The sequence below is a fragment of the Sphaeramia orbicularis genome, chromosome 22 (genome assembly GCF_902148855.1).
Source record: "Sphaeramia orbicularis chromosome 22, fSphaOr1.1, whole genome shotgun sequence".
In the NCBI taxonomy this organism is placed as follows: domain Eukaryota; kingdom Metazoa; phylum Chordata; class Actinopteri; order Kurtiformes; family Apogonidae; genus Sphaeramia; species Sphaeramia orbicularis.
This window is the reverse complement of record NC_043978.1, coordinates 32,243,779-32,268,852: the sequence shown is the minus strand read 5'-3', so window position 1 is coordinate 32,268,852 and position 25,074 is coordinate 32,243,779. Positions and strand designations below refer to the sequence as shown.

Below are 25,074 nucleotides of genomic sequence, written 5' to 3'. Positions count from 1 at the left end.
AGCTCTCACTTCCGCTGCTTTGATTGCTGGTGATGATTTGTAGCCTCCATTGAGCCTCCGCAGTGCGTTTGGACAACCTCTGCAAACGACTCCCGAATGTTTCAGCCGTCACCGAGCAGCCGAGGCTCTCCGCCACCTCGGCATCCTGAGGCAGTGCCCGTCCTGCCTCCTCCCCATCCTGCTGTCCCACCACAACCATGCCCTCCAGCCCTTGTTTCAGCAGCTTCAGAAAACCCTCCATGGCTACCACATCCACCAGAAACCCCCTGCAGCCCTGGACGAAGTGTCCTAAATCTAAGTGACTATTGGGAACTCCTGCTGGTGAACTCGGAGGCATCGTCTGATCATCTCCCCTGCTTCCTTCTGCCTCATCTGTCTTTGCTTTGGTTCCAGCTTCCACTTTTGAATTCTTTGCATTTGATAAACATTGTGACTGAGTGGCACTTCCTGTGTTCAGATTTGAGTTTGTGTCTTTTTGCACCTGCAGTGCAAAATCAGCACTCGACAGAAAGAGGAGGGAAAAGATATTTTCCAGAAGCTCCAGACGAAACACTGCAGGTACGGCCTCTAGATAGAGTTGGCATTCTGACAGGTACTGCTGGAAGAGCAAATGGCATCCTGGGAAGAGAAAAAAAAAATTAAAAAAAGGACATCAATATACTGTATTATGTAGGTTCCTTAAGAAGTAAAATGTGTCCTTCTGAAGCAATAAACTGTAGTTCATGTACAAAAAAGATTATCTGAATTTTTAAAAACATACTGTAATTTTAATGTACTTTGAAAAAAATTACAATTTTGTTTCCTTTAATTCAACATGCTGTAATTAACATTTGCTGTAACATGCTGTAGTGTTTCCTTTACTTTGGAATTTTCTTTTACTATATTTAAACATTTTTAAATTTTAACCACATGAAGAAAACACTGTTGCTCTATAATATCAAACTGCAAAATATAATTCCCCTCAGTACTGAAACCAATCATAGTCTTTAGAGCAGAACAAATCAAGATAACAGCTAACTCAAATTAGCAGACAGGAAACATTCATTATCTGTCATCAAGCTGAAACTTCATCAGAGAAAACAAAAGTCAGTCTCCAAACCTTCTGAGGAAGTTGAGGTTTGGTTTTGGTTGATTTCTGCCTCCGGCGGTTGATGCTGCTGCTTGGACTCACACTCAGCACAACTGGTGTATTTATGTGCATTCACACAAAGAGCATAAACAGCATATTTCATGGCACAGAATCCCTGGAACAAAACTATGTTCTTCTGCACACCAGGGCTCAGGCTGCTGATAGGGTTAGTGTCCTCTTCAAGAGAGAGAGAAAAAAAAAAGATTATGTGAAGCAATGTTTTTTCACCAGGTAACAACAAAAAGTATTATTAGTCTAGTATCAATAAAAGAGAGGATGATGCCCATGCTGACCTTTCCCTGATTTATTTGGCAGTTGCTGTAGCAGATTGAGTATCTTGTGCTCTTCAAACTGAGCCAAAGGAGTCAAGGAATGCAGAATGTAGAGGGCTGAGTGATTGTCCAAACTGTGAAGCTGTGCCAGTAAAGCCTCAGTGGAAATATCTCTATACCAAAAAAACAAACAAAAAAAAATATAGTTAAAGTGAACAAATTCTGATTAAGGCATTAAAGCTGCAGGAGACTTTCATAACCAATTTTTTCATCAAATCTGTAAAACCTCAGTCATAGCCTAAGTATCACGAATCTTTAAGTCTTTCTGTGATTTCCACCATAAACAAACCACGTGTTTACAGAGCCCATAGGTAACTCGGGCATCTTCAGCATTTTGTCACAACGTGCATTGGGGGAAGCGGAGGCTCGCACATCCACCTGGTAGCGGCAGCTGGAACAGACACGATGCGGAAACGGCAGGAGCTCCGCTTCCCTCTGTGCATATTCCTCCAGCCGTTTCCGCATTTCAGCCGTTTCTGCGTCATGTTTGTTGCTTTGTCATCCTGCCGCCACGTGGCTGTGCGAACCTTCACTTCCCACAATGCATGTCGCGACAAAATTTAGAAGATGCCCGAATTACCTCCTGTCTCTGTTTGTAAACACATGGTTTGTTTACGGTGGATGACACTTCAAAATTGTTCACTGTAATGCAAGAGATTCAGGTGAGTAATCACAGAAAGACTTACAGATTCATGATACTTAGGCTATGACTGAGGTTTAACAGATTTGATGAAAATTTGGTAACAAAAGTCTCCCGCACCCTTAATTAAAAATGAAAACTTACGGATTGTTGTTTTTACACCATTCAAGAATTCCAAGCTGAGAGGACAACAAACCAGCAAACTCCTGTAGAACGGCGTCATTGGCTGCTTCCTAAAAGGGTTGTTTAGATTGTGTTAAAGGAGCATTGCACCAGATGGATTAAGATACTAATCACTAGGCTGATGTTTTAGTTTTCCACAAAATATATGCTGGATTCTTTAAAGAGCATGGTGTTGGGGTACATACAGGTGAATGACTTACCTGCTCACTATGAAGGATGCGTAGCAACGTTTGAGCCGCACTCAGACTGCGACACTGAGTCCATCCCAGAAGCAGCAGCAGACGAGACAAAGGCTGGAACTCCAACTGGAGTAAATCTTTCAGCTGAGAAAACTCTTCGTGTTTAATGAGGTCAAGTGCAGTAACCTACAGGAAGCAAACCATATTATTGCATTAGTGGACTGTATCACATGCAGCTTAGCTACTTTAACTGCCCATCCAGTCCAAATTAAAAAATAGTAATGCAGTTACTTCTTAATTACATTAAATTAAGGTGTGCACAAAACAGCTATTCTCTTGAACAGCAAATTTACATAACAGGTATGTCTTATTATGTTCTCTTACCAAGACTTGTTCGAGGAAGTGTTTTCCACTGCTAAGGCACTCAAAATAGATGGTTTTCCAAATGGAGGGACGATCTTTGTGGCAACATAAACTGAGGGTGAGTTTCTCTGCTTCAGGGAGGTCTGCTGAGAAGGAGACAGAGGAAACTGTGAAAAATAAAACCATAGGTAGAGAATCTCTGGAGTTCGTGCAAAGAAAACTGTGTGAATGCTGAGTGCAATTGGCAGTTAAGGTCAAAATGATGCTCTTTTCAAAGTGTTGAATTGTAAAGTTTTAGTGTTACACCACATCAAAAACAAGAAAAGCACCAGAGAGTGCAGACCTCCACCAAGACAGATCTGCCCCCCCCCCCCAGACCACCACCAAAATTTAATAATTTCTTCCTTGTCCCAGTATCAACATTTCCTGAAAATTTCATGAAAATCCGTCCACAACTTTTTGAGTTATCTTGCTAACAAACAAACAAACAAACAAACACGCAAAGCAAAGTGATCACAATACCTCCTGGCGGAGGTAAAAATGTACTGTTGTGAAAGGGGACAGTGCACAATGTATTTTAGAAATAAAAAAGTTTTAAAATCAAAATCAGTTTAAATATATGCTTAATTTAGTATTTCTACCGGTCTTCGAATTCACATCACTTACATTGAAACATCATCAACACATCATTTGATATTTGATCTTAGTTGTTGGTCTATCTGTATTTAAAAGACATAAAATAATAATAAAATTAATAAAAATCAATTAACTAATCAAGGCAGCCATAGACTTAAAACAATACATTTTGGAAAATGCTTCAGAGATAGTGTGATAAATATTGCATACTTGAAGAAGATTATTTGGAAAACAAATGACAAAACAGCTGGTTGGCTGATGCTTTCCAGATAACTGATTGTGTAATTACAAATATTCATAGGTTTATGTTTACATAAAGGATTTGTACATTTTACACTACAAGGAACTCACAAAGTGCATGTATTCAAAAGTACACCGTTTTAAAGTAGAACTGGTAGATCATAAATAAAGGCTCCTTTTACAGTGAAACACATTCTCATGTAATTCATAGAATTTGACATTTTCACGGAATACTGCATCTTAAAACTACACCCAACAAGCACTTTCACATTAATTTGTCTTCAATAGTGATAGAAACTAAGTAAAATTTCTCTACTTTATGCTGAAAACATTTTGCTTGTAGAAGGGCTATGAAAGGGGCAGTTGATCAAGACAGGAAAGACAAGAGATACAGATGGTCACTAAGTAGCAAGAAACTGACAATGGATATGCATTTCATACAACCCAACTTCAAAAAAACTAATGCCTTTTATGATAAAAAATATGCAAAAAAAAAAAAAAAAAAAATCAGACACCCAACAAACTGCCACAGCTTTGAAGACACAAAAGCAGAAGTGAAATAAAGAGGAGCAGGTGATGGTAATGTGCCTTCTCTAACAACCAACACAGAAAACCAGATCTCATTACAACTGTTACAACTATTTCACAGTAAAATAAAAGTCAAACTGACCACAAAAGCAGAACACAGGAGGAACTGATTTAAAGGAAGAGTGCTTTCATGAAGCAGGTTAAAAAGAGATGTTACATTGACATGAAATCTGTAGGAAAATTCTGTTCCTCATATCAAACTGAACATACTGTCTTAAAAGTGTTTTTAAATTATCAAAGTCCTGTGTCAACCTAAACAGCCTGTACCTTGTGTTTCTGGTGCACTCCTCAGAAGATGATCCCTCTGAAGCCTCAGAGCAGTGGAGCAGTACAGAAACACCAGTGTGTCACATTGTGGTCGAAGCAGTGAACTCAGGACCCTCTCCTCTTTCAAGGGGCCGTCTCTGGACGCCCACAAAGCTTCACACAGCGCCTCAAACTGCCCGTTGCTTCTACTTGAGCTCCAGGGCATCACAGACAATACAGCGTATATTTCCTCCACCCACTCCATCATTTTTTCTGGCCTTCTCTCAGGCTTTTCCAGTTTCTTCATGAGATGTTGGATAAATGTGTGCTGTAGAATGCAATCCTCTACGCATGGCTGGCCCTGAGAGAAGGGGAAAAATAAGGGGAATAGATAAATAGGTGTTCTTGTTTGTGTTTTTCCATACATGACATCCACAGGTCGACAAATCTTTGCTTGTTACTCTGCAATTATGAACTTAAAAAAAAAAAAAAAAGAAAAATCCTGAAAACTATTACAAGTACTGTTAAAAGCACACAGTAGTCATTCGTACTTACATACTCAACTGAGCATGCTATTTAGCATTAGAGCCACTGTAGGTATGAATAAAAAAATAAATAAAGTATATATTGCTGCAATGCACAAAGTCCTGGTTATCACCTCATACAAGTAAGTGTGTTTTATATTTTCCAATTTTCATAAATTGATCTCAGAGAATTTCAGAGTTTTCTATCACAAACCTTTGACTTCAAAACCTCAGAGAATATTTTTGGGTTTTTTTGTCATAAATTTGTTTGTTTGTATAAATTTACCATTTAAGTCTCAGTGGCTATACAGGTTTTTCTCATAAATTTACACCTTTAAACTGTTTAATCAGTTTATGTGCCATTGTACAACATACACATTAACATATGTACTTCTTCAGGTTTTTGTACAAATTCATACAATGTAATTGTTATTTTATGGTAACTATATGACAGACTGTACCTGTAAGAAATGTGCTAAGGACTGTGCGAGCCTTGGCTTCTTTTTCTCCAGTAAGGTTTGGAGACAAGACTCAACAGCAGCATTGGTTGTCCTCAAACCCTCTGGCGTCTTTTGTTCAGCATGGGGATGTGAGAGGACATGGTGCAACTCCTGTCAAAGTTTTATATTTCTTAAACTCAGCCAGTTTATGATACATAATTATATTTTTAACATGCAATTATATCATGAAGCAAAACATTACAACATTGTAAAACCTAACCAACCACTTTTCTTAAAGAAAAATGAATGAAATATTCACCTTGATAAAAGTCTCTGCTATGCCCTCTGACCCTAATTCCTCCAGAAGTAGCAGAAACTCCAGCTCTCTTCTGACGCTGGGAGAAACCTGCAGTAAAGAGTAAGTGTGAGTGAGTCATTGTGTCACACTGTCTGTACTGTTTTCACAACACGAAACACATTATCAGAAGTAGCTCAGCACAGACAGGCCATGTAATGTACAGATGAAGAGCCTATATGCAGTACAATGTTTATAATATCAGCATTGGAAACCGCCTTTTCAAAGAGAAGCAATAATCAACACAAAAATATTTGTCATATCATTACCTGTTCCTCTGTTCGTTTCTCCAAGACCTGAAGCCAATACCAAGCCAGTTTGTGTGGACTGCCCACAGACTCCCATCTATAAAAAAATACATTGAAACACATTGTTTACATCCATAAACAGCATCTGTGGAACTATACTTCATATGGTCGTGACTTGAAGCATTCCTTCGTAGCTGACAACATTGTGTTGAGGGGGTTAAGGTTTTTGGTATGAACAAACATCTCACACCTGGAAGCCATTTCTTTATTTGATTCAACTTTTTAACAGTTTCAGATCCTCAGCTGAAACTCTTAAGACACAGCATCATTCTATTCTTTACAACAACTGTCATCAATTTGAGCTCTAACACAAAGTTGGGGGGTTATTCCTCTCTTTAAAGTGTGACTGACACATAATTGTATATTTGTAAGGTACTTACTCAATGCTTACTTCCTTGTACAAGCTTGACATTTTCATTTAACACAAGCCACTTTCAGTTGCACTCACCTCTGTTACAATGACTTTATTACATTACAACCTGGAACAGCATAACCGACTAAAACCTTGTATTATTTCATTTTTAAATCTAGGTTAGTTAATTAAAATGTTTAATTTCACCATATTTGACTGACTGTTGTTCTTGTTTTAGCAGATCTGTTTGCTTTATATTTTAATTGTGTTATTTATTCTTAATTGTCTTCCTCTATGCTAACAGTTCTATCAGTATAAGTCCCTGTAATTCTTTAGGCATTATTATTATCTGATAATTGTTTTTATCCCTTCGTTTATTGTTGTTTCTCAGTTACATTATGAAAACTATCTCCACCTCAATGAATTATCAGATTAAAGGTTCAATGATGTTAAAATCCGCTTATAGTTGGCATTTAATTTCTCTGGACATGAGGGCTAAATCCTTCTAACGAGGAGTCTGACTCACTTTAAACTGTAAGGATGACAAACAATAGCTTTGATTATGTCCTGCAGGTTTTCTGAGAGTCCTCCTGAAGAGTTCACCAGCTGTGGCACACAAGCACTTGCCAGCTCCCACTCTCCATGCTGCAGACACTTCTTGAAGTAGCCAAACAGGTCCTGAAGTGAGGTCTCCGCCTCACAGCCAAAGGGATGCATGGCCACTTGCTAGTGTGACTCTCCTCTACTCAGTGGTCACAAAAGTAGACGCTCCTTCACTACCAAGTAGTCAAGAAGCACCCTTAACCTTTCTTCACCTGTAACAAAAAGATTCACTGTGTTACGCAGGGTCATTATACTTATTGAAAACACAAATTTAAAAAGAACAAAGCAGCAGCAAGTCATTGACTCTATTATTAAAATTAATTATTTTGATTATTGATCAAGAGTGGATGGTTGTTCATCTGTCTGTCAGTCCTGCGGTGAACTGGTGTGTACCCAGCCTTTGCCCATAGGTAGCCAGGATAGACTCTAGCATCCCCGCAACCCTCATGAGGACTAAGTACTTTAGAAAATGGATGGATGGATGTAAGGATAGCTGATGAATTGATTAGATTTATTTAGAAAAAGAGAAAAAAATCTAAATTATCTGATTGCAGCTTCTTGAATTTTAATATTTTTCCCTATAATTGCAAACTGTAAATCAAAGGATTGTGGATAAAACAATATATTTCTGGGTGTCATCTTGAACTTTGGAATATGCTTTTTGATATTTTACAGACCAAAGAGATACAGTACTCAGTTAAAAAATTAAGGTTAAAGACATACAGGGTGGGGAAGCAAAATTTACAATGAACATTTAGTTGTTTTTTTCTCAGCAGGCACTGCGTCAATTGTTTTGAAACCAAACATATATTGATGTCATAATCATACCTAACACTATTATCCATACCTTTTCAGAAACTTTTGCCCATATGAGTAATCAGGAAAGCAAACGTCAAAGTGTGTGTGATTTGCTGAATACACTCGTCACACCAAAGGAGATTTCAAAAATAGTTGGAGTGTCCATAAAGACTGTTTATAATGGAAAGAAGAGAATGACTATGAGCAAAACTATTACGAGAAAGTCTGGAAGATACTATTAAAGAAGAATGGGAGAAGTTGTCACCCGAATATTTGAGGAACACTTGCACAAGTTTCAGGAAGCGTGTGAAGGCAGTTATTGAGAAAGAAGGAGGACACATAGAATAAAAACATTTTCTATTCTGTAAATTTTCTTGTGGCAAATAAATTCTCATGACTTTCAATAAACTAATTGATCATACGTTGTCTTTCAATCCCTGCCTCAAAATATTGTAAATTTTGCTTCCCCATCCTGCATTAATTGACACTGTAAGTAATTTTTGCTTGCAGTTTTACATAACACTTCCCAAAGCCTAAATTAAAAAAAAAAAAAATACAATGAACAATGCAACACAAAACAGAACTGCAGGTAAAGATCAACTTAACTGTCACCCCCGCACTAATGGTTAAGTGCACAACAATAAAGTTGGAATAATAAAAGGTAGTTTTGATAATGTGGGACCTTTCATAAGAAGTGGTTTTAGACATTATTTCAAAGTCTTGCATTCTTTCATCTAGAGTGTGTTAGCTACTAAATATAAGGCTTTCCTCATAGTACCAAATTAACACCAAAACTGTACAAATAAGCAAATGAAAAAGTATAACCCATAGTAACCCATAACGATTAAAAAATCTATTTAATCAATAAAATAAGTTGCAGTTAAAGTCGCCTATCAGAGCACTGATATAACATGTGATATAACAATGTCATCTGTATCTTTAACTGTCTGTGCAAACAAACCACCCACAATCTGTTGAAATCATCCTGGCGAAAACAACTGTCCTGAAAGCCGCGGTGTTATGTCACGGAGTCTGAATTCGAATCTTCTAAAATGTTAAAGTTTCATTTTCGTCCTCTGTGTCATCTCAGATTCTATCACATTCACTAGTTAACGTTAGCATTAGCTGCAAATCTGCTGACTTTAATGTCTGAAACAGTCAGTTAGCGAACTTCCGTAACAGCGACCACACGCTTACACTTCCCAAATATAAAACAGCGAGGAGACAGTACACTGAATTACTTACTCATTTCTTTGTTTTCCCTAAAAGTTGGGATTATTTGTACTCCTTGCTACCTCTCTGTCTAGGTGTGTTATGCTAGGCGGCTAGGTGCATGTTAGCGTTGGTCATGTGACAAAATCAGCTGATTTCCTCTCTGTGGTTGGATAAAGGTTGGCACGAGACGAAATGGGCGTTCCGGTCGGCTTTTGGTGCTGCGTTCAAGAAAACGGAAATTATGAAATTAAATACATTTTGATAGGAATTGTCCTGTTTTCTCTGCATCCATTGTTACGTGGATCCTGAATGGACAATCGTACCACTCTTAACTATGTCTGTACTTTATGAGTTACATAAAATATTAGTATCCATGCATACAAATCGATTTATTTAACCCTTTCATGCATAGTGGACACTACAGTGGACAGTTATTCAAAACTGTTGTATATTCATGGATTTTGTTGTTTTAGTTCCATATCAGCCAACACAGTGGACACTTACGCACCATCTCATACACTGACATTCAGACCATTGCTGTAACTTTGCTGTTCTTGATAAACCTGATCTGCAGTAACATGTTTAAGTGTGAATCCGTTGTTAATTGTTAGACGTTTTTTTTTTTTTTTTTTTTTGCATATTATCTCCATGAAGTGAGTAATAACTAACGTTAGAATATGTTAAAATGTGAGAAAACATCAGATTAGCAGCATTAAAAACGTTTTTATTTCATTGTTTTCACGTCACTTTCTGATATTGGGATTTAAACACTTGTTTCTTTACTTCAAAAATGTAAAGCACGGACATTTTTGTAACTCAATGAAAAAAAAAATCATTTGCATTGTTTTTTTTTTTCATGCCCAAGGAGGAATAAAAACACTGAAGAAAAATTTTTTGACTAAGGTTCTTATAATTCATGCATGAAAGGGTTAAAAAAAAATGAGATTAGAGAGAGAGAGAGAGAGAGAGAGAGAATAATATAAAATGATGCCTTCATTTGTCAAATTCAAAAAGATATGCAAACAACATTGGGGAAAAAAAGACTAAATTGGGTCTTACAGGTGGGAACAGTGTTTTTATTTGCAAGGACAAAAGAGTGGACATGGTGTTCAGGTAGTCAACCTATGAGGGCGTGTCATTAAAGGTGACTGTTGCACTGAAATAACACCTTTACATATCAGAACCTAAATCGACCTTTTTTTGATGCACCCCGACCATTTCCCAGATTTCCATCCTAAATTCACTGGATCTGATCTATTTCGTGCTGTAGTGGACCCCTGTCTCTCCTCTGTCTCCCTCCATCCTCGGTGCCAAATTGGGAGCCTGTCTCTATGACAACGCGGTGCGGGCGGGGTTTGCCAACTGGAGGCAGAGTCAGCCAGTCTTCAGTTGGCATCACTGCTGCAAAGCTCCACACCGCATCACGCCCTGAGTGGAATGGAAGAAAAGGACAAGAAAGACAATGTACGTAGTGTTTTTGTTTGCTTGCTGTGAGATGCATGCACCATTGCAGTTTAATTCAAATGATTGTAGGTTGGAGAACACAGCACGGGTAGGTTAAATAGTTTGTGCAGCTGAGTCACTGACTGTTAAAAATGGGATCAATAAGTCTATTGTTCCCATCGGTGCCATAGGTGGGTACGGAGTCCAGCACAGACAGGACCCAGTTTGATGATGGACCTCCCTGATAATAGACCTGAGCTGTGTTTAACAATAGGCCTCATCCTCTGCTCGATGATCTGTCTACATTTCTATTGTTTCACAGGAGGAGTATATCGGAGAGATAAAGGGTGGGCTGCGGCCTTCAATGAAACTGGTTGTTATGGGAATTGTTAACAAAAAACCCAAAAGGTTAGTGCACACACCTGTTCCATTTAGAATTATTTTTTGCACAATAAACCGGAGAACCCATGTATTATTGACGTCGACTGTTGCACATATGACGTGGCAGCAAATTAAAGTTAAAGATGAAACCTGCAGTAAAAAGCACAAGGTTAAAGTACATAGACAACAGCTGTCTGTGTTTTGGGGGCATTTGCCAACCACCCAGTTTGTGCCTGTTCTGGGAAAATATGTTAGTATTGCCAATGCGTTTCCTAATTATAGGTTAGTCTGTGAATGAGCATGGGAGAGCTGAAAATCCCATGAAATCAAACGAGTCACTCTGGAATTTCTTTGGTTGATAACATCAGCAGGGTATTTATTCATTTAGTCATCAAGTAGCCTATATCAAGTAGAAGAAATAAATGAAATGTCCAAACAAAATGAATTATGATGCCGAACTTTTTCATGCCATGAAACTTATTTTTGGTCAAAAGCATCAGAAGAATTTTTAAGACAAAAGCTCCCAAAGGACCCATTTACTGAACACAGACTGTAACTTGAATGTTTATTTTAAGCCTTTTTTTTTTTTATTTTAAAAATATATCTTAAAAGAGTTTTGCACAGACTTGCGCATTCAAAGCCTTTTTCGTTCAATTTTATTATTTATAGTACCAGCAATTTAGTGAAATCTGGCACTGGATGGACAGATACTTTCCTTTTCCTTCAAGAAATATTGTTTTTATTTCTCTCAGTGATTCAAAATAAAGGACAAATGTTAGAATGACATGTAGATTCAACAGTTTATATATCAAAACAAGAACATTTTGTTATACCTTTTTTCTGCCATTAACACATTGTTAAAATACCCTGCTGATGTTAAATTAACCTACTCACTTTAACACCAAAACTATCAATGCTGATCCAAACATAGATTTTTACAATATTCATGTCTACCTCGGTGCCTTGTTGCTTATTGTATGTTTTATTATTATTTTATTTGATGTGAAGAGACCTTGAGTGTTGTGAAAAGCACCTTGAAATCAAATATATTATTATGACAAAATTATGTTGGATTCTTGCCAAAAGTGAATTGCAAAAAAACATTTTGTGCAGGATAAAGCCACAGAGTCTAACTTTGTATGTAATCAGCATCATAGATTTAGTGAAATAAACATAACTGTGCACAGAAATAAAGTAAAATATTGCATTATTTTATTAAATCATGAGGCAGTTTAAGACAAAACATAATTCACCGAGTATAAAATTACATTCTAGTTGCCATAAAAACCAGAAGATGTCACTGTTGTCTAATGAACTGTCATAAAACCACATTTGAGAACTAAGATAAAGACAGAACTTAAGAAGCACAGACAGAAATGTCCAATGCTGCACATATTGTGTATTCAGATCATGTGTGTTTGCAGCATGGAGGTGACAGTGTCCTGTCAGCCTCAGGAGGAGGACACAGAGGCTGATGTGGGGCTTCAGTTAAAGGTCAGCTTCATGGATAAGGCCATCCATCGAAACGCCCGCCTCAACGGAAAGTGGGGTCCATCTGAAAACACCCTCTCCTTCTTCCCCTTCGCCCCCGGAGAGTCCTTCAAGGTACGCTCATAATCTGATAGTAGACTTTAGGCATTGAGGGGCAGAAAAAGTGACCCTGACAGCTAAATGAAGCCCTGCTTTGCCAACACTTTACCAGTGGAGCTAAAACTCGAACTAATGCTGCCCATTCTGGTCAAACCAAGACCTGATCCATGTGTTTCATAAGTTTGTGTTTTAACCACAAATGATTTTCAATTGAACTTAATGCTTTTATTGGAGAGCTGCTGGTGTCCTGTCTGTTATTTTCTGGTTCCAGTGGTTGTGAGTGTAATCCTCTGTGTAGGCTGATTGTAATGTGTGTGTGGTCCAGGAGTTCTAGGTCCTCTGTAACATGTAATGAGATGTATAAAAATACTCTGTTTTAAAAAATGTACAAAAAAAAAAAAAAAAAAAAGAATTGTGTCTGATATTTTGCTAAATGCCATCGACCAAGCTACAAAATGAGGGATACTTCATCCTTCGTAGTTCTTAAAAAATCTAGAGTTTCTGAAGATGTAAATAAATATAGTTCATTTCTAAGGTCTGTCTGACTTCAGATGTCTCAGCTCTTATCTTCATGGACAACTCTGTTCTTTCCATAACTTAATATGTGTATTAGCACTTACTTCCATGATTATTTACTTAAATAATACTGGTTAAAATAATTATAATTCAACAAGTGAATCTTATCTTATGTGATCAGAGTAAAACCTAGCAGCAAAAAAACTGCTAACAGAAATAAACACAAAAAACAAATAAAAATATAATGGCTAATGAAATACAAACTGAAACAACATAGAGTTGTAGATAAACTCTGCTCCATTAAAATTGTTTACCCAATGTTAATGATTCATTTAATCAATATACTAAATAAGGTTGAAAATATTTTTTATGTCATACATTCTAAAAACCCTGCCCTTCCTAATAATACATGAAACCAAATAAAAATTAAATAAAAACTACTTTGAACTCAGAAAAATAATTAGATATGAAACTGAAAGAAAAAATAAAAAGTAATCAACTGAAATAGATCGAATCACTTGAAAAAGACTATGCTAATCACTTTATCTCATCACCAGATGAATGTGACACAGCCTGATTGCATCAAACTCAGCACAGTTTACAAACTATTATTCCTTTCTGGTCACTTAGACTCGCCTTTAAAAAAAAAAAAAAAAAAGACTCCAGACTGGATATATTTGGCCTAATTACTACTTCCTTCTCTTTTAACAACAAAAATGAGTCATTGTTTTCTGAATGCTTTTGGGCAAACGCCTAATTTTTTGCAGAATTAAAACCAACTGTAACACCATAAATGGATTAAAAAGTTTGCCAACTGTCTGACATGTAGGAAACATTCACAGCTCCTTCTAGACAAATGGGAGTAAATCTTCAAGAAAGTTAAAGAAATTGTTCACCTTTAACCTTACAGTAAATACATCAATTATTACTGAATAATGCTGTGCTTAAGTCAGTCTGACATCTGTTTACAATAGGGGTGGGAAAACAATATCCATGGGAATATGTCAGAGAACTTCCTCTCTAATATCACTATTTTCTAAAACAAAATAAGTCACATTCAGTATGAGTTAAAGAGGCACTAAGCGTATTCAAGGTTTTTGCCTTTTAGGGGTATTTTTCTGCACCAGGTAGACAGACATTGTAGGTGGCTGTCTTCAGTGTATTGCAGAATTTGATGCTATGATTTCCACTGATACTGTGATTCCCACCCCATTATACACAGAAATTCTATGCTGACACGCTAATTAACAGGCTAAAACAGTATACTTTTTTTTTTTTAATGTCTGAAACCATGAGTATGTGAATTGCAGACTATTTCTAAGTAAATGTTACAGTATACAAGCTCTGGACACTTCACCAGCATAAATATCCCAAAATGCAATGCAGCAATGGCAGTAACAGACGATGAAAGAAGGTGAATATGGCCTGGTAGCAGCAGTCAGTTGTTGGGCTGGGCCGTATATACAATTAATTCAATTAATCAAGGTATTGGTCTCTGAATTTTGTGAAAAATGCCAAAAAATCACAAAATCAAAGGTTATTCCTCTGGAGATTTTTATTGCTGAACACAAATCCAAAGCTTGTTTGCGTCACATAGTATTAGGCTGTTTTTTCACATGTTTTTCAGTCAGATATGACATATAGTTTTAGTAAAGAAAGTGTTTTTTAAATCATGTTTTATCCTAGTTCAAGTATTAATCAATCAAAATCTTACATCGTCCATAACCTAGAATTAAAAAAATATCATGTATTGTTTCTGTCCATATCGCCCAGCTCTAGTGTGTAGTATTACACAGGTGCTGGTACAGTTTGTAGTATAGTATACACGCAGTTTTGAAGTGAGATTGTCTGGTTACCAAGGTTACCAGGTGTCCCTAACTGGTAAGGACACTTTCACGAAGTGGCATGTACTCACACCCTGAGCATTACAGCCATAAAGATGTAATTTACTGTTTATTTACACAAAGTATGCTCAATGCTTGTACAGGTTTCGTATATGTAGTACATTGTATGGGGTTTAGACTGAACTGACACTGATTGTTTCACACAGTGAAGGCACCAAAAACATCACACTAAGTAGTGCCAGACCACAACAAACCCTGCCCATTGCATGTATTGTAGCTTATTTTGGCATCGATCGAGCTGATGTCATCATGTCTATGCGTGTGCTGATGTCAGCATATCAGTTGCTTCTATATATGTGCCAAGTTTGAAGTAAATTGAAACAAAATTGATGTTTTTATAGACATGTGAAATGTTGCCCATCGTAAGTAAATGGGAGAGAAAAAAGATTTTAAAAACTTTGACCTACTTTCCCCAAAATGTTATCAGATCTGTTCTGGGTCACTGGCAATCTATAAACCCAATAGTTTTGCTGCTAGAGTGTTAAACAAACAAACTGAACCAAAAACCATACCCCTTGCCTCCCCTTTGGGGGTCTGGGTAATTACCAGAATATCAAAACCTGAAACATTCTAAAGTCCCTGTCTTCTCCTCCTTTCTTCTCAGATGGAGATCGTTTGTGAGCACCAGCAGTTTCGTATCTTGGTGGACGGTCAGCCTCTGTGTGGCTTCACCCACCGCCTCCCAAAGCTCGCCTCCCTCACTGCCTTACGAGTGTTTGGAGATCTACAGCTCACCAAGGTGGCCTAAACGTCAGTGTCTCACCCACAAAAAGCAGAGGATGTTGGGGGACAGTAGACTGTATGTAGAATTAGATAGAGCTACTTGAATGAACAAATTAACCCACGATGGGTTTTCTAGTTCCAGACAAAATTACACCTGCCTCGTAATCGTGTGTTAAGACAAAGTGCCTTCACCAGATTACCTGTTTAGGAACTCGAAGATACTGACTGAATGTAACAGTCATAGATGTCTTACATCAACACAAATTGATTTAAATTGAAGGAAAATTTGTTTTAAGAAATGTGGCAATATTTTCCCTTGTTTGTACAAATCTACAAAGAGGCGTGCTGCATCCTTCGAGGTATAGTAAGGAAATTGAATTTGTTATCTGAAGTGATTGTTATTGTTAAAAAGGGAGTTTAGATGATGTGTTTGATCTCTCTGAAAGCACTTAAGTTTACGAGCCTCTTCACGAAGATGAATGTTTCTGAAACTGATAAAAAACGATTGTCTTTCTGTACCCAGTTAAGTACTGTAACAGGTGTAATATTGTAAAGTAGCCTACATTAGTGCATGCCAATAATACGCAGTATGTTTTATTTCCCTTAGTTTGGGTCCAGATTAATCATAAAGCAGGAAAGATTGGATTACGTCACACTTTCTGTTATTGTACAATTATAAACTTAAGTTAAGAAAAGCACCAACTGGTCTAAGGGCTTTTCATTCACCACAAGCACTTTTTTTTGTAAATGTTTCATACTGACTTGACATCACTGCAATAAATCACGTTGGTTGTAATTTCCGTCTGCTTTATGGTCCTGTTTGGATTGATTTCAAAACTTGTCGTACAGAGTCATATTAGCCCAGAAGTTTAGAAGTAAAAGTACTAAAAAAAACTGTGAAAATACCCCACTGCAAGTAAAAGGTCTGTTTTCAAGACCTGACAAAGTCAAAGTATGTAATTATTATTAACAAAATGTACAAAATGTAAAGTATGAAAACCAAAAGGACACTATAAAATAAAGTGAAACACAATATTTACTGATTATAGACTGAGGGTATTGTTATTTAATGTAAGGTTAAATAGATTTAAATTTAATTGATTCTGTCCAACTGTATACTGAGTAAACTTCAATAATGAAAGCAAAATGAGATTTATCTCTCACAGATTTCGGTAATTTTCTACTTTCTATGTTTCTAGTCTACCATGGTTTCTATACCTTAGATTCATTTTTTAAATTTTACATCAGAGATAGAATATATTTGAATTGAACATTAATAAATATGCGAAAATTATTCCAGTAAGACCAACCCCAATGTCTAAAGGCTACCTCAGAGGTTTAGACCTAAAATCTAAAGGGATTTTTGACAAATATTTAGTAAATCTGACAAAATTTGGTATAAATCTGCGCAGTCGGCTTTCTTATTTAATGTAGTAATATTGAATACTTGGGCTGCATTAAATACATGAGATTAACTCTAACATTTAAATATGTTTTAATTAGTATTACACAACTTTAAAGCTGCATTGCTTAATTTTTGTTTATTTATTTATTTTTAATACGAAGTGGTTATTTTACTTTCATTTTAATGACTCAACCAGTAGTGAGACATCTAGGTGTTATGAGGAAAGTCTTGATTTAAAGCTGCAGAACTTGATTGGTTTTTTTTATCTTCAATGGGTAAAAAAATCTATAATTATCTTTACTGTAATTCAACTGTAAAGCCATGAGACTTCAGGGTTCTTCTCTACTTGTTACCTGTGTTTTCAGGCTGTCAAACGTGTAAAGTGATGTAGATTTTGTGAAATCACAGGTGTTTTCAGACAGGAGAGGTAATAGATGAGTGAGAGCTGTTATTATAGAGTGATTCTGTTGCTCTACTACGTGTCTCAACACAGAAGCTTGGAATTTTTCCTTCACGGCATGAATATTTTCCCCTTGATTCTGACTCCTTCAGCTTTAAATCTCCCCACTAGTATTTGTCTGTTTGTATCACTTTGGCATCAGTTTTTTAAGTACCCAATGGACATGTCAGTCTAATGTAGTGCAGTAAAAAGTATATCCCATAAAGACCCAAACATCCACTGGTGACCAAAACCATCTACTAATCTAAACTGTTTAATACCTGTTGATCCAAAAAAATCTTATCAATCCATGTCAATAATTGGTGTAAAATACAGTTATTCACCTTTTCACGGTCATCAGATATGACCCATTTGGACATTCAGATGCTCCATAGTTACCGTGGAAACACCGTCATCTTCAACAACATTGATTCACCAGTAAAACCCATGGAGTTGGATCAGTGACAGTGGATGGACACACCAGGTTTATGTTCAGTTAATGAGAGATTTGACTGAAAAACAACCTTTTTTCTTTAGTTTTCTCTGTTTCTGATATAATATCCCTAAACTTTAATCTGAGCTTTTATGAACATCTATATGATCAGTGAATTAAATATAACAAAATACATGATTTTCACTGAAATAATGCAGAACAAAGAGGAAAATATGATAATAAATGGTGATAAATCACTTCAGAAAGGATAAATTTAGGGGAAAAACTCATATGGGAACTGCCACAAAAGCAGAGCTGGGTTTTTATGGGATATATGCCTCTGAGAAGTGGAAGTATAAAATTACATAAAATACAAGTACTTTACTATGCTTTACTTAACTGCTTTAGTGAATGTATTTTGCAAGTGGACACTTATGTCATGGTTTGGACTATGGATCATGGACCAACTCACCTTGACTCACTCAGATAAAGGTTTGACTCAGCTGGAGGAGTGTCTGTCTACTTTTCTGGGAGCGCCTCCTTCACTTGAACTCATTAAAATGTCATAACTATGAAAATACTTCCTCGGGCTTTTCCTGTCTCTGCATGTGCATGCTTTTGGTTTGTGAGGATTTATACAAAATACAAAAAGGAGTACATAAAACAAGAATAGATTTAATGATGAAACAATGCTTAAAATACATAAAACAAGAGACAATGCTACAACTATCTGTCAATGCAAACTCTAAATACAGTAAAAACAAGCTGAAAATGAGACATTTTGTGGAAATCTACATTATTGGAGATTTGGACGGAAATATTGTGTAACATTTTGATGTTGATTTTATTGTATGTTGCCAGTAGTTACCAGTATTTGCAGTACATTCATGGAATGTGTATATCTTTTTCACCCCAGTACACAGCTCTATGTCTGCTCTCTGATGGCCTCTATCCAGTCCATCTTCTCCTGGTGAGTCGGAGCCTGGATGAAGAAATGCGTCTCAGACTGAGTGATGATTTTAAACAGGTTGCCTTGAACGTTGCCTTTTACACCTGTGTTGAGGAAGATGTAAGAAAAGAGATGTCAGGCTTTTTAGGCTGGATAGACACATAATATCAGAAATAGTCACTTAAAAGTCACATAAAATAAAAGGTGAACACATTTTTGATACTGTGTGCATTTCAGTGATATCTCTTTATCTAAAACCTGGATGCTTCTGCCTATTTATAGATTTATTTTGTGTGTTTATTTGGTGAGGATAGTGCATATTAATGAACATCTGTATTGAGACAACATCAGATGTAAAAATGTCATATTATACCTAACATGATAATTTGCATCCATAGTCTCTAGCCAGGTAATAAAATACATCACAATTAAAACATACAAATAGAATAATACAAGAACAACATAATAGAAGTAAAAGTTATCTCAAGACACAAGTCAGCCACTATTTGAGTAGAGTTTTGATGGTGAGATATGCCTACATGTTTGCAACTTTGGTCTCTGACACATTTATCTGACAAAATAACTATAAAAAGAAATCATGACATCCATACATCGATCTAATTTATACAAAGTTAATTTTTTTTCACAACGACCACAAGGTAAACATGTTAAAACAAAGATACATTTGCTGACATCTTAGTGTATATTTGTCTTGTGATGGCTTGATTCTGAGGTCTGAAGCAAAATTACAAAAATTTTTCGTCTCAAAACAACATTGGCGAGTGTTTGACCTAGGAACTTTTAATTAAGTTTTTGTCCCCGTTCTTAAATCATTATATTGTACCCTATCATTCAACTCTCAAAACACATTCATCATTTAATGACTTCCTATGTACAGACATAGTCTTACTTTTAAGTCATTGTCCTATGCAATTACTTGTTTGAAGTTCTTGTTTCTAAATGTTTTTGTGGCGACTGGAGTTTGAGACGGTGACTCACCTGAGGGAACTCCATTATCGTCCAGAGCTGACACCAGACAACCTCGCAGTGAGAAGCCGCCGACAGGGCTGATGTCATCCTGAAAATGACATAAGACAGGAAACGGATCAGGCTTATTCACAGATGCAGAAGTCAGTTACTGAGAATTATGAGGATGATGAACAAAAACAGAAGTAGTCATAAGCAACCACACAGACAGCAAAGACAACACAGACTTTGTTTGGACTATGTCATGTGTTGTCATGTTTTAAGCAGCTTGTGGTGCAAAATAAATATGTTGTTCAGTGCAGATTTCATTCATTTTCCACTTACTGTTGTAGGGTCATAGTAATGAAGGAAAGCAGGCTCTGAACGCAGCACAAAGAGTCTCACTTTCCAGTTTTTCCTTCTGTGTCCCTTTGTTTGAAGAAGAAAAAAAAACTTAGATTAAAACTTTAAGCCAAGACATAAAAGCTAGATATGAGACAGCATATAATGAACAGTGTTTACCTGTTTAAGCAGATATCCTCTCTTCATGACTTTTCCACTCAGTTCCACTGCAGACAGAGATGTCTGTGCCTTCACACTGCCTCTCTTTTTTAAGCTTTCAGACTGAAATAAAAACATCGTCAATCTACAACCTGCTATTTGCCGTTTCAGTCTGGAAAAACAGAAACATTTGCTCATAACTTGTGCAAATATTTTCAGAAGTTAGGAAGTTACTAGAAAACAGTTTGTGCAGTTGATAGTTTGTATAGGTTTGAATGTGGGGTCCCACAAGGGTCTGTATTGGGCCCAACATGTTCTAATCTCATATATTATTATGATCTATGAAGTGTTCAAAATATTGCTTTCTTGTCTTTAAAAGCAAGAAGAACGGCTTGTATGTGAAATGTACAAACTTCAGAGCTCATTTAATGAAATATTATCAAGTTGGAATAAAATGTGATTTCTGTTTTTGGTAGGAAAAAAAACAGTGATCAAATAAAGAGTTCACACTGACATTAAAAAAGAGGCAGGTAAAATGGGATTTTATCTTGCTCCTGTTCCTTTTTCAGTTACTGGTTTGGGTTAATGCACATTATTTGTTATGGAAACCATAGCCCGAAATAAAGGAAATAGAATAAACAAAGTCTGAAATCTTTGGAGTGACTAATTCTGAAAGAAGAACCACATTTACAGAGGAATTTGGCATCATCACAATATGAGGAGGCGGACAGCGCTCTCACTGCCTGATACTTACAAAGCTGTACAGAGCTGTCGAGTCGTCCACAAGCTGCTCACTGAGGCCAGCGGTGCGAAGAGCCTCCGCACTCTTCAGGCCGATTGTCCTCAGGAAACCCTCCTCCAGCAGGGCCGAAGCCAGCGTTACTGCCTCTACACGGGTCAGAACCAGCTGCATGAACACCAGCCAGTCCACCACGGCTGAACCTGCACACACCAAACATTTACAACACACATAAATTAACCTGTATATTCATTTATATTTGACTGATAGCGATGAATTCAGAGGTATAGGACAGTTTCCAGCTGCATTATATATGTAATATTATTATATTATAGTCTTGAGTAAATAATTAACCCATAAGGACCCAGTGTTACTTTTATGGCAGTTCCTGAATAATTTTTTCTCTATATTTAACTTTCCTTAAGTGATTTATCACCATTTAATTGTAATAGTATCTTCTATTTATTGTGTTTTTTCAGTGAAAATCAGGTATTTTTCTAAATTTAATTTATTATTCATGTAAATGTTTATAAAAGCTCAGAGTAAAGTTGAGAGTTAAATATCAAAAACAGATAATTGAAGAAAAAGTGACTTTTTCAGCAAATCTATCATTAACTGAACATAAACCAAGTGCGTCCATCCACTCTTATTGATCCAAACCATGGGTTTTACTGGTGAATCAATGCTATAGAAGATGGCAGTATTTCAACGTTCACTACAGAGCCTCTGAACGTCCAAATGGGTCATATCTGATGATCATGAAAAGATGACAAACTATATTTTACACCAATTATTTACATGTATTGATAGGATTATTGGATCAACAGGTATTAAACATTTTACATCGGTAGATGCTTTTGGTAGAAGGTGGATGTTTGGGTCTTGATGGGTTAATCCAGAAATCTTTTTCTTTTTTTTTTTTTTTTTTTACATTGCTGCCATGTTCTGCAACAACCTTCTGCTACACATCAAGATGTTGAATGAGGCTCCTATAGAAGATAGGGTACAAAGTTTTTATGGAACAACATAGGAGAATTATAAATGCAATTTGCTATGACGTTGTTACTCTTTGTTTTTTTCCATTGATGCAACATGGAGTTTTGTTTTATTACTTAAATTGTGGTGATGCGTTTTCACATTTCACTTATCATGAATGTCTAGTGCGTCTTTATGCTTTACCTCAGCTTCTTGGGACTAAATTAGAAAAAAGCTTTTTCATTTTGGCTGGTTGCCTTTTGTGTTCTCTTTGTTTTCTGTGACTGGCACTTCACAGAACATTTTTTGACTTGTCTCAGCAGGAAAAACACAGGCAATGTTCCCAACATAATGATGTACTTGATTCATTTAAATGTCCGTGCCAGTGATCCAGCTTGCACAAACGAAAACCCTGGAGCTGATGCACCTATGTGGAAGGCAACCATCGTGAATAGAGTAATCACGCCCTGTTCATTTTCTGCTGTAATGAGTCGAAATGTCCACAGTGTAAAATGTCTATCTACAGTGATAGGAGTTCATAATCTTTTTATTGTCATTATCTTAGTGTTTTTCATTGTTAGTGCCAAACAGTAGCTTTAAATGAATACCGCAGACTCATTTCATGTTTGATCAAATTGTCCAAAGCGTAAGTAAACAGCTGACTTACCTGAAAAACAGTTGCTGTAAGTGTTGCCCTGCTCCACATGGCTGCTCATCTTTATTCCACTGTGGACATCATACATAGAGTCCAGGACTTTGCTTTAAGAGAGCAGATTAAAAAGGACAGTGAGAAAGAAATCTGGAAAAACATTGAGACGAGGGAGTGAAAACACCACAGGGTTTAACAGGGGAAATTCAGGCCTTACCTCAGATCGATGACGTTGTGCAATTCAGACGCTGCAGTGTCTTGCTGGTTGGTCACCTTCCCACCGTCACCTGTCTGCAACTTGTGGACCACACTGGTGATATCAGCAGCCCACTCATCACGCTCCTCCCTGGAACAAGCCTCCAAAAAATGCTCCACTGAATTTTTGGTCTGGAGCTTCAACACCAACTGCGGAGAAATAAAGAAAACAGACTCATAGTTGTTGATGCAGCTCAAATCTTAACAAAACAGTGCCCTGAGGCAATGAATTGTTTCATCATGTAAAGTGTGAAAAGATAAAATGCAGGTTAAGCCACACCTTACTTGAGTGTGGTTTCTAGCCATAAAAACATAAACAAAGCCAAACAAGTGTGACATCCATGCAATTAACAGAACAAGAATATACCGCAAAATTAATCTGTTTGTACAGACAGTGGCTTCAACGATGTCAGTTTAAATCTCCTTTTTCATGTGGTTTAATATAACTTTACATCAATGATGTTCTGAAGCATAAATTAGATGGACTCATAATTTACTTTATACCATTCTATGATTCCACTACATCTCAGGTACAAATATGATACATTTTGTACCACAACAATAGTTGAACAGCATTAGATTACAGATTCACATCCTGTAAAAACCTCATTTTTCCCTGATTGTTGATTCAGAATGCTCACAACAAATTGAGGGATAAAATCTTTCCTTTATGAAAAATGAATATTCTCATTTTTTAAAGCTAAATGAACTTAAAAACTCTCTTAGATTCACTGGAAAGTACATTACCACAAAGCTAAGGACAGGCCTGTTTTTTTTTAGAAAACTGCAAACTTACAGTACAGACTATGATGTATTACTTTAGATGAAACAGCCAAAAATATAAAAGTATTTGAAATTAGCTCAACCTGAAATATCTGCAACAGTAAAATGCAACATACACATGAATGCAACAATAATCTAAATCCAAAATTATCATAATTAATAGCATAACACTGATAAGGACTATTTTACTGCACAATCGCTACTTTTATTTTCACATTTTGCATACTTTTTGCTCAGGTTACTTCCACTGCTGAGTGTATTTCCACTGTGGTAATGATGGATCTTAATATTTCTTTCACCAAGACATGTTGTTTATTTTTGAAAAAAACCTATATATATTTTTTTTTACAATGTAATCAAACTAAAGCAACTTATTCTAAAAAGTCAACTATTTTTCTTACTTCTTGCTTAAAGTCAAAGTTCAAAACTTTATTGGATTTGTTTGAGTTCAACAGCTACTTTTATTTAGTAAATACAGTAGCAAAAGTATAAATTAGGCAAATATATAGAGAGAAATACTTTAAACAGCACATATACTGTACGTCAGTTACGTTTCACTTCATGTATTCACACAGTTGATTTTCTGTCATCATCTGAACTGTTGGTTTTCCTTCACTAAATCAACACTGAGTTTGGAATAACTCACCGGTCGATTTTCACACTCCAGAAAAGGACACGTTATCACACAGTCCTTCAGCAGGATTTTCCCTCGCTGACATGAGTCCCTTTTACTTCCTTCGTATTTGTAATAAAGCAGCTTGTCAGGCATCAGAACAAACCAACGCGCCTTCCAGTTTGGCACAAGATGACCCTGTCAGAAAGTAAAAGTGAAAAGTACTTTCACTATTTTCTACATTACAATGGGTTGGTTCTTGTATTATTTTGTATCTCACAAAAATATCCCACCCTTTTGACCAGGAATCCTTCTCGCAGAATTGTGTTTTTCTTCTCCATACTGTTCAGTGCAGCTTCACCAGTTTGTGACTTGCCTGTTCTTGCTCCTCAGTTTTTAAAATCTTTTTCTAAATGAGTCACTATTCACACCCACACATACACACCTTGCTCAACACTACGGCCAAAACAATCCTGCAATTCATGCCAATAATCACATGATGGCACTCTCACTCCTCAGAGGCTTGGATGAACAGTGGTGGAAGAATATCCAGATCTTTACTTGAGGAAAAGCACTACTACCATATTGTGAAATACTCCCATATGAATAAAAAATCAGTATTTAAAGCCTTAACAGTATTATCAGCAACATTAACATAAGTCATTTTGAACTAAAATAA

At 36.5% G+C, this 25,074-nt stretch overlaps 3 protein-coding genes across 4 annotated transcripts in view; 1 reads left to right on the top strand and 2 right to left on the bottom strand.

The window, feature by feature from the left end:
- Nucleotides 1–9,258, bottom strand: part of zfyve26 (zinc finger, FYVE domain containing 26) — a 32,443-nt gene extending 23,185 nt beyond the window's left edge. The window contains exons 1-12 of one of the 2 annotated variants that reach the window (XM_030126771.1): nucleotides 9,162–9,258; nucleotides 7,042–7,330; nucleotides 6,125–6,200; nucleotides 5,820–5,906; nucleotides 5,522–5,671; nucleotides 4,558–4,897; nucleotides 2,848–2,972; nucleotides 2,485–2,649; nucleotides 2,246–2,334; nucleotides 1,423–1,574; nucleotides 1,100–1,306; nucleotides 10–618 (exon numbers count right to left, since the gene is read on the bottom strand). In XM_030126771.1, coding sequence (XP_029982631.1) covers nucleotides 10–618; nucleotides 1,100–1,306; nucleotides 1,423–1,574; nucleotides 2,246–2,334; nucleotides 2,485–2,649; nucleotides 2,848–2,972; nucleotides 4,558–4,897; nucleotides 5,522–5,671; nucleotides 5,820–5,906; nucleotides 6,125–6,200; nucleotides 7,042–7,232 — 2,191 coding nt within the window. In that variant the 5' untranslated portion in view covers nucleotides 7,233–7,330; nucleotides 9,162–9,258. The remainder of the gene's footprint in view (nucleotides 1–9; nucleotides 619–1,099; nucleotides 1,307–1,422; nucleotides 1,575–2,245; nucleotides 2,335–2,484; nucleotides 2,650–2,847; nucleotides 2,973–4,557; nucleotides 4,898–5,521; nucleotides 5,672–5,819; nucleotides 5,907–6,124; nucleotides 6,201–7,041; nucleotides 7,331–9,161) is intronic. The other variant, XM_030126772.1, reaches the window with a different exon arrangement.
- A 1,192-nt stretch (nucleotides 9,259–10,450) lies between these two features.
- LOC115413159 (galectin-related protein B) lies at nucleotides 10,451–16,494 on the top strand. The gene is made up of 4 exons (XM_030125902.1): nucleotides 10,451–10,595; nucleotides 10,897–10,982; nucleotides 12,380–12,560; nucleotides 15,570–16,494. The coding sequence occupies exons 1-4, from the start codon at nucleotides 10,569–10,571 to the stop codon at nucleotides 15,711–15,713; spliced, it is 438 nt and encodes a 145-aa protein (XP_029981762.1). The 5' UTR covers nucleotides 10,451–10,568; the 3' UTR covers nucleotides 15,714–16,494.
- Nucleotides 16,495–18,606: 2,112 nt separating this feature from the next.
- plek2 (pleckstrin 2) lies at nucleotides 18,607–24,802 on the bottom strand. Its single transcript, XM_030127166.1, has 9 exons — nucleotides 24,689–24,802; nucleotides 24,429–24,593; nucleotides 22,962–23,149; nucleotides 22,763–22,854; nucleotides 21,136–21,323; nucleotides 20,403–20,504; nucleotides 20,226–20,309; nucleotides 19,914–19,992; nucleotides 18,607–19,018 (listed from the first exon to the last, which is right to left on the bottom strand). The coding sequence occupies exons 1-9, from the start codon at nucleotides 24,734–24,736 to the stop codon at nucleotides 18,891–18,893; spliced, it is 1,074 nt and encodes a 357-aa protein (XP_029983026.1). The 5' UTR covers nucleotides 24,737–24,802; the 3' UTR covers nucleotides 18,607–18,890.
- Between the last annotated feature and the right edge of the window lie 272 nt (nucleotides 24,803–25,074).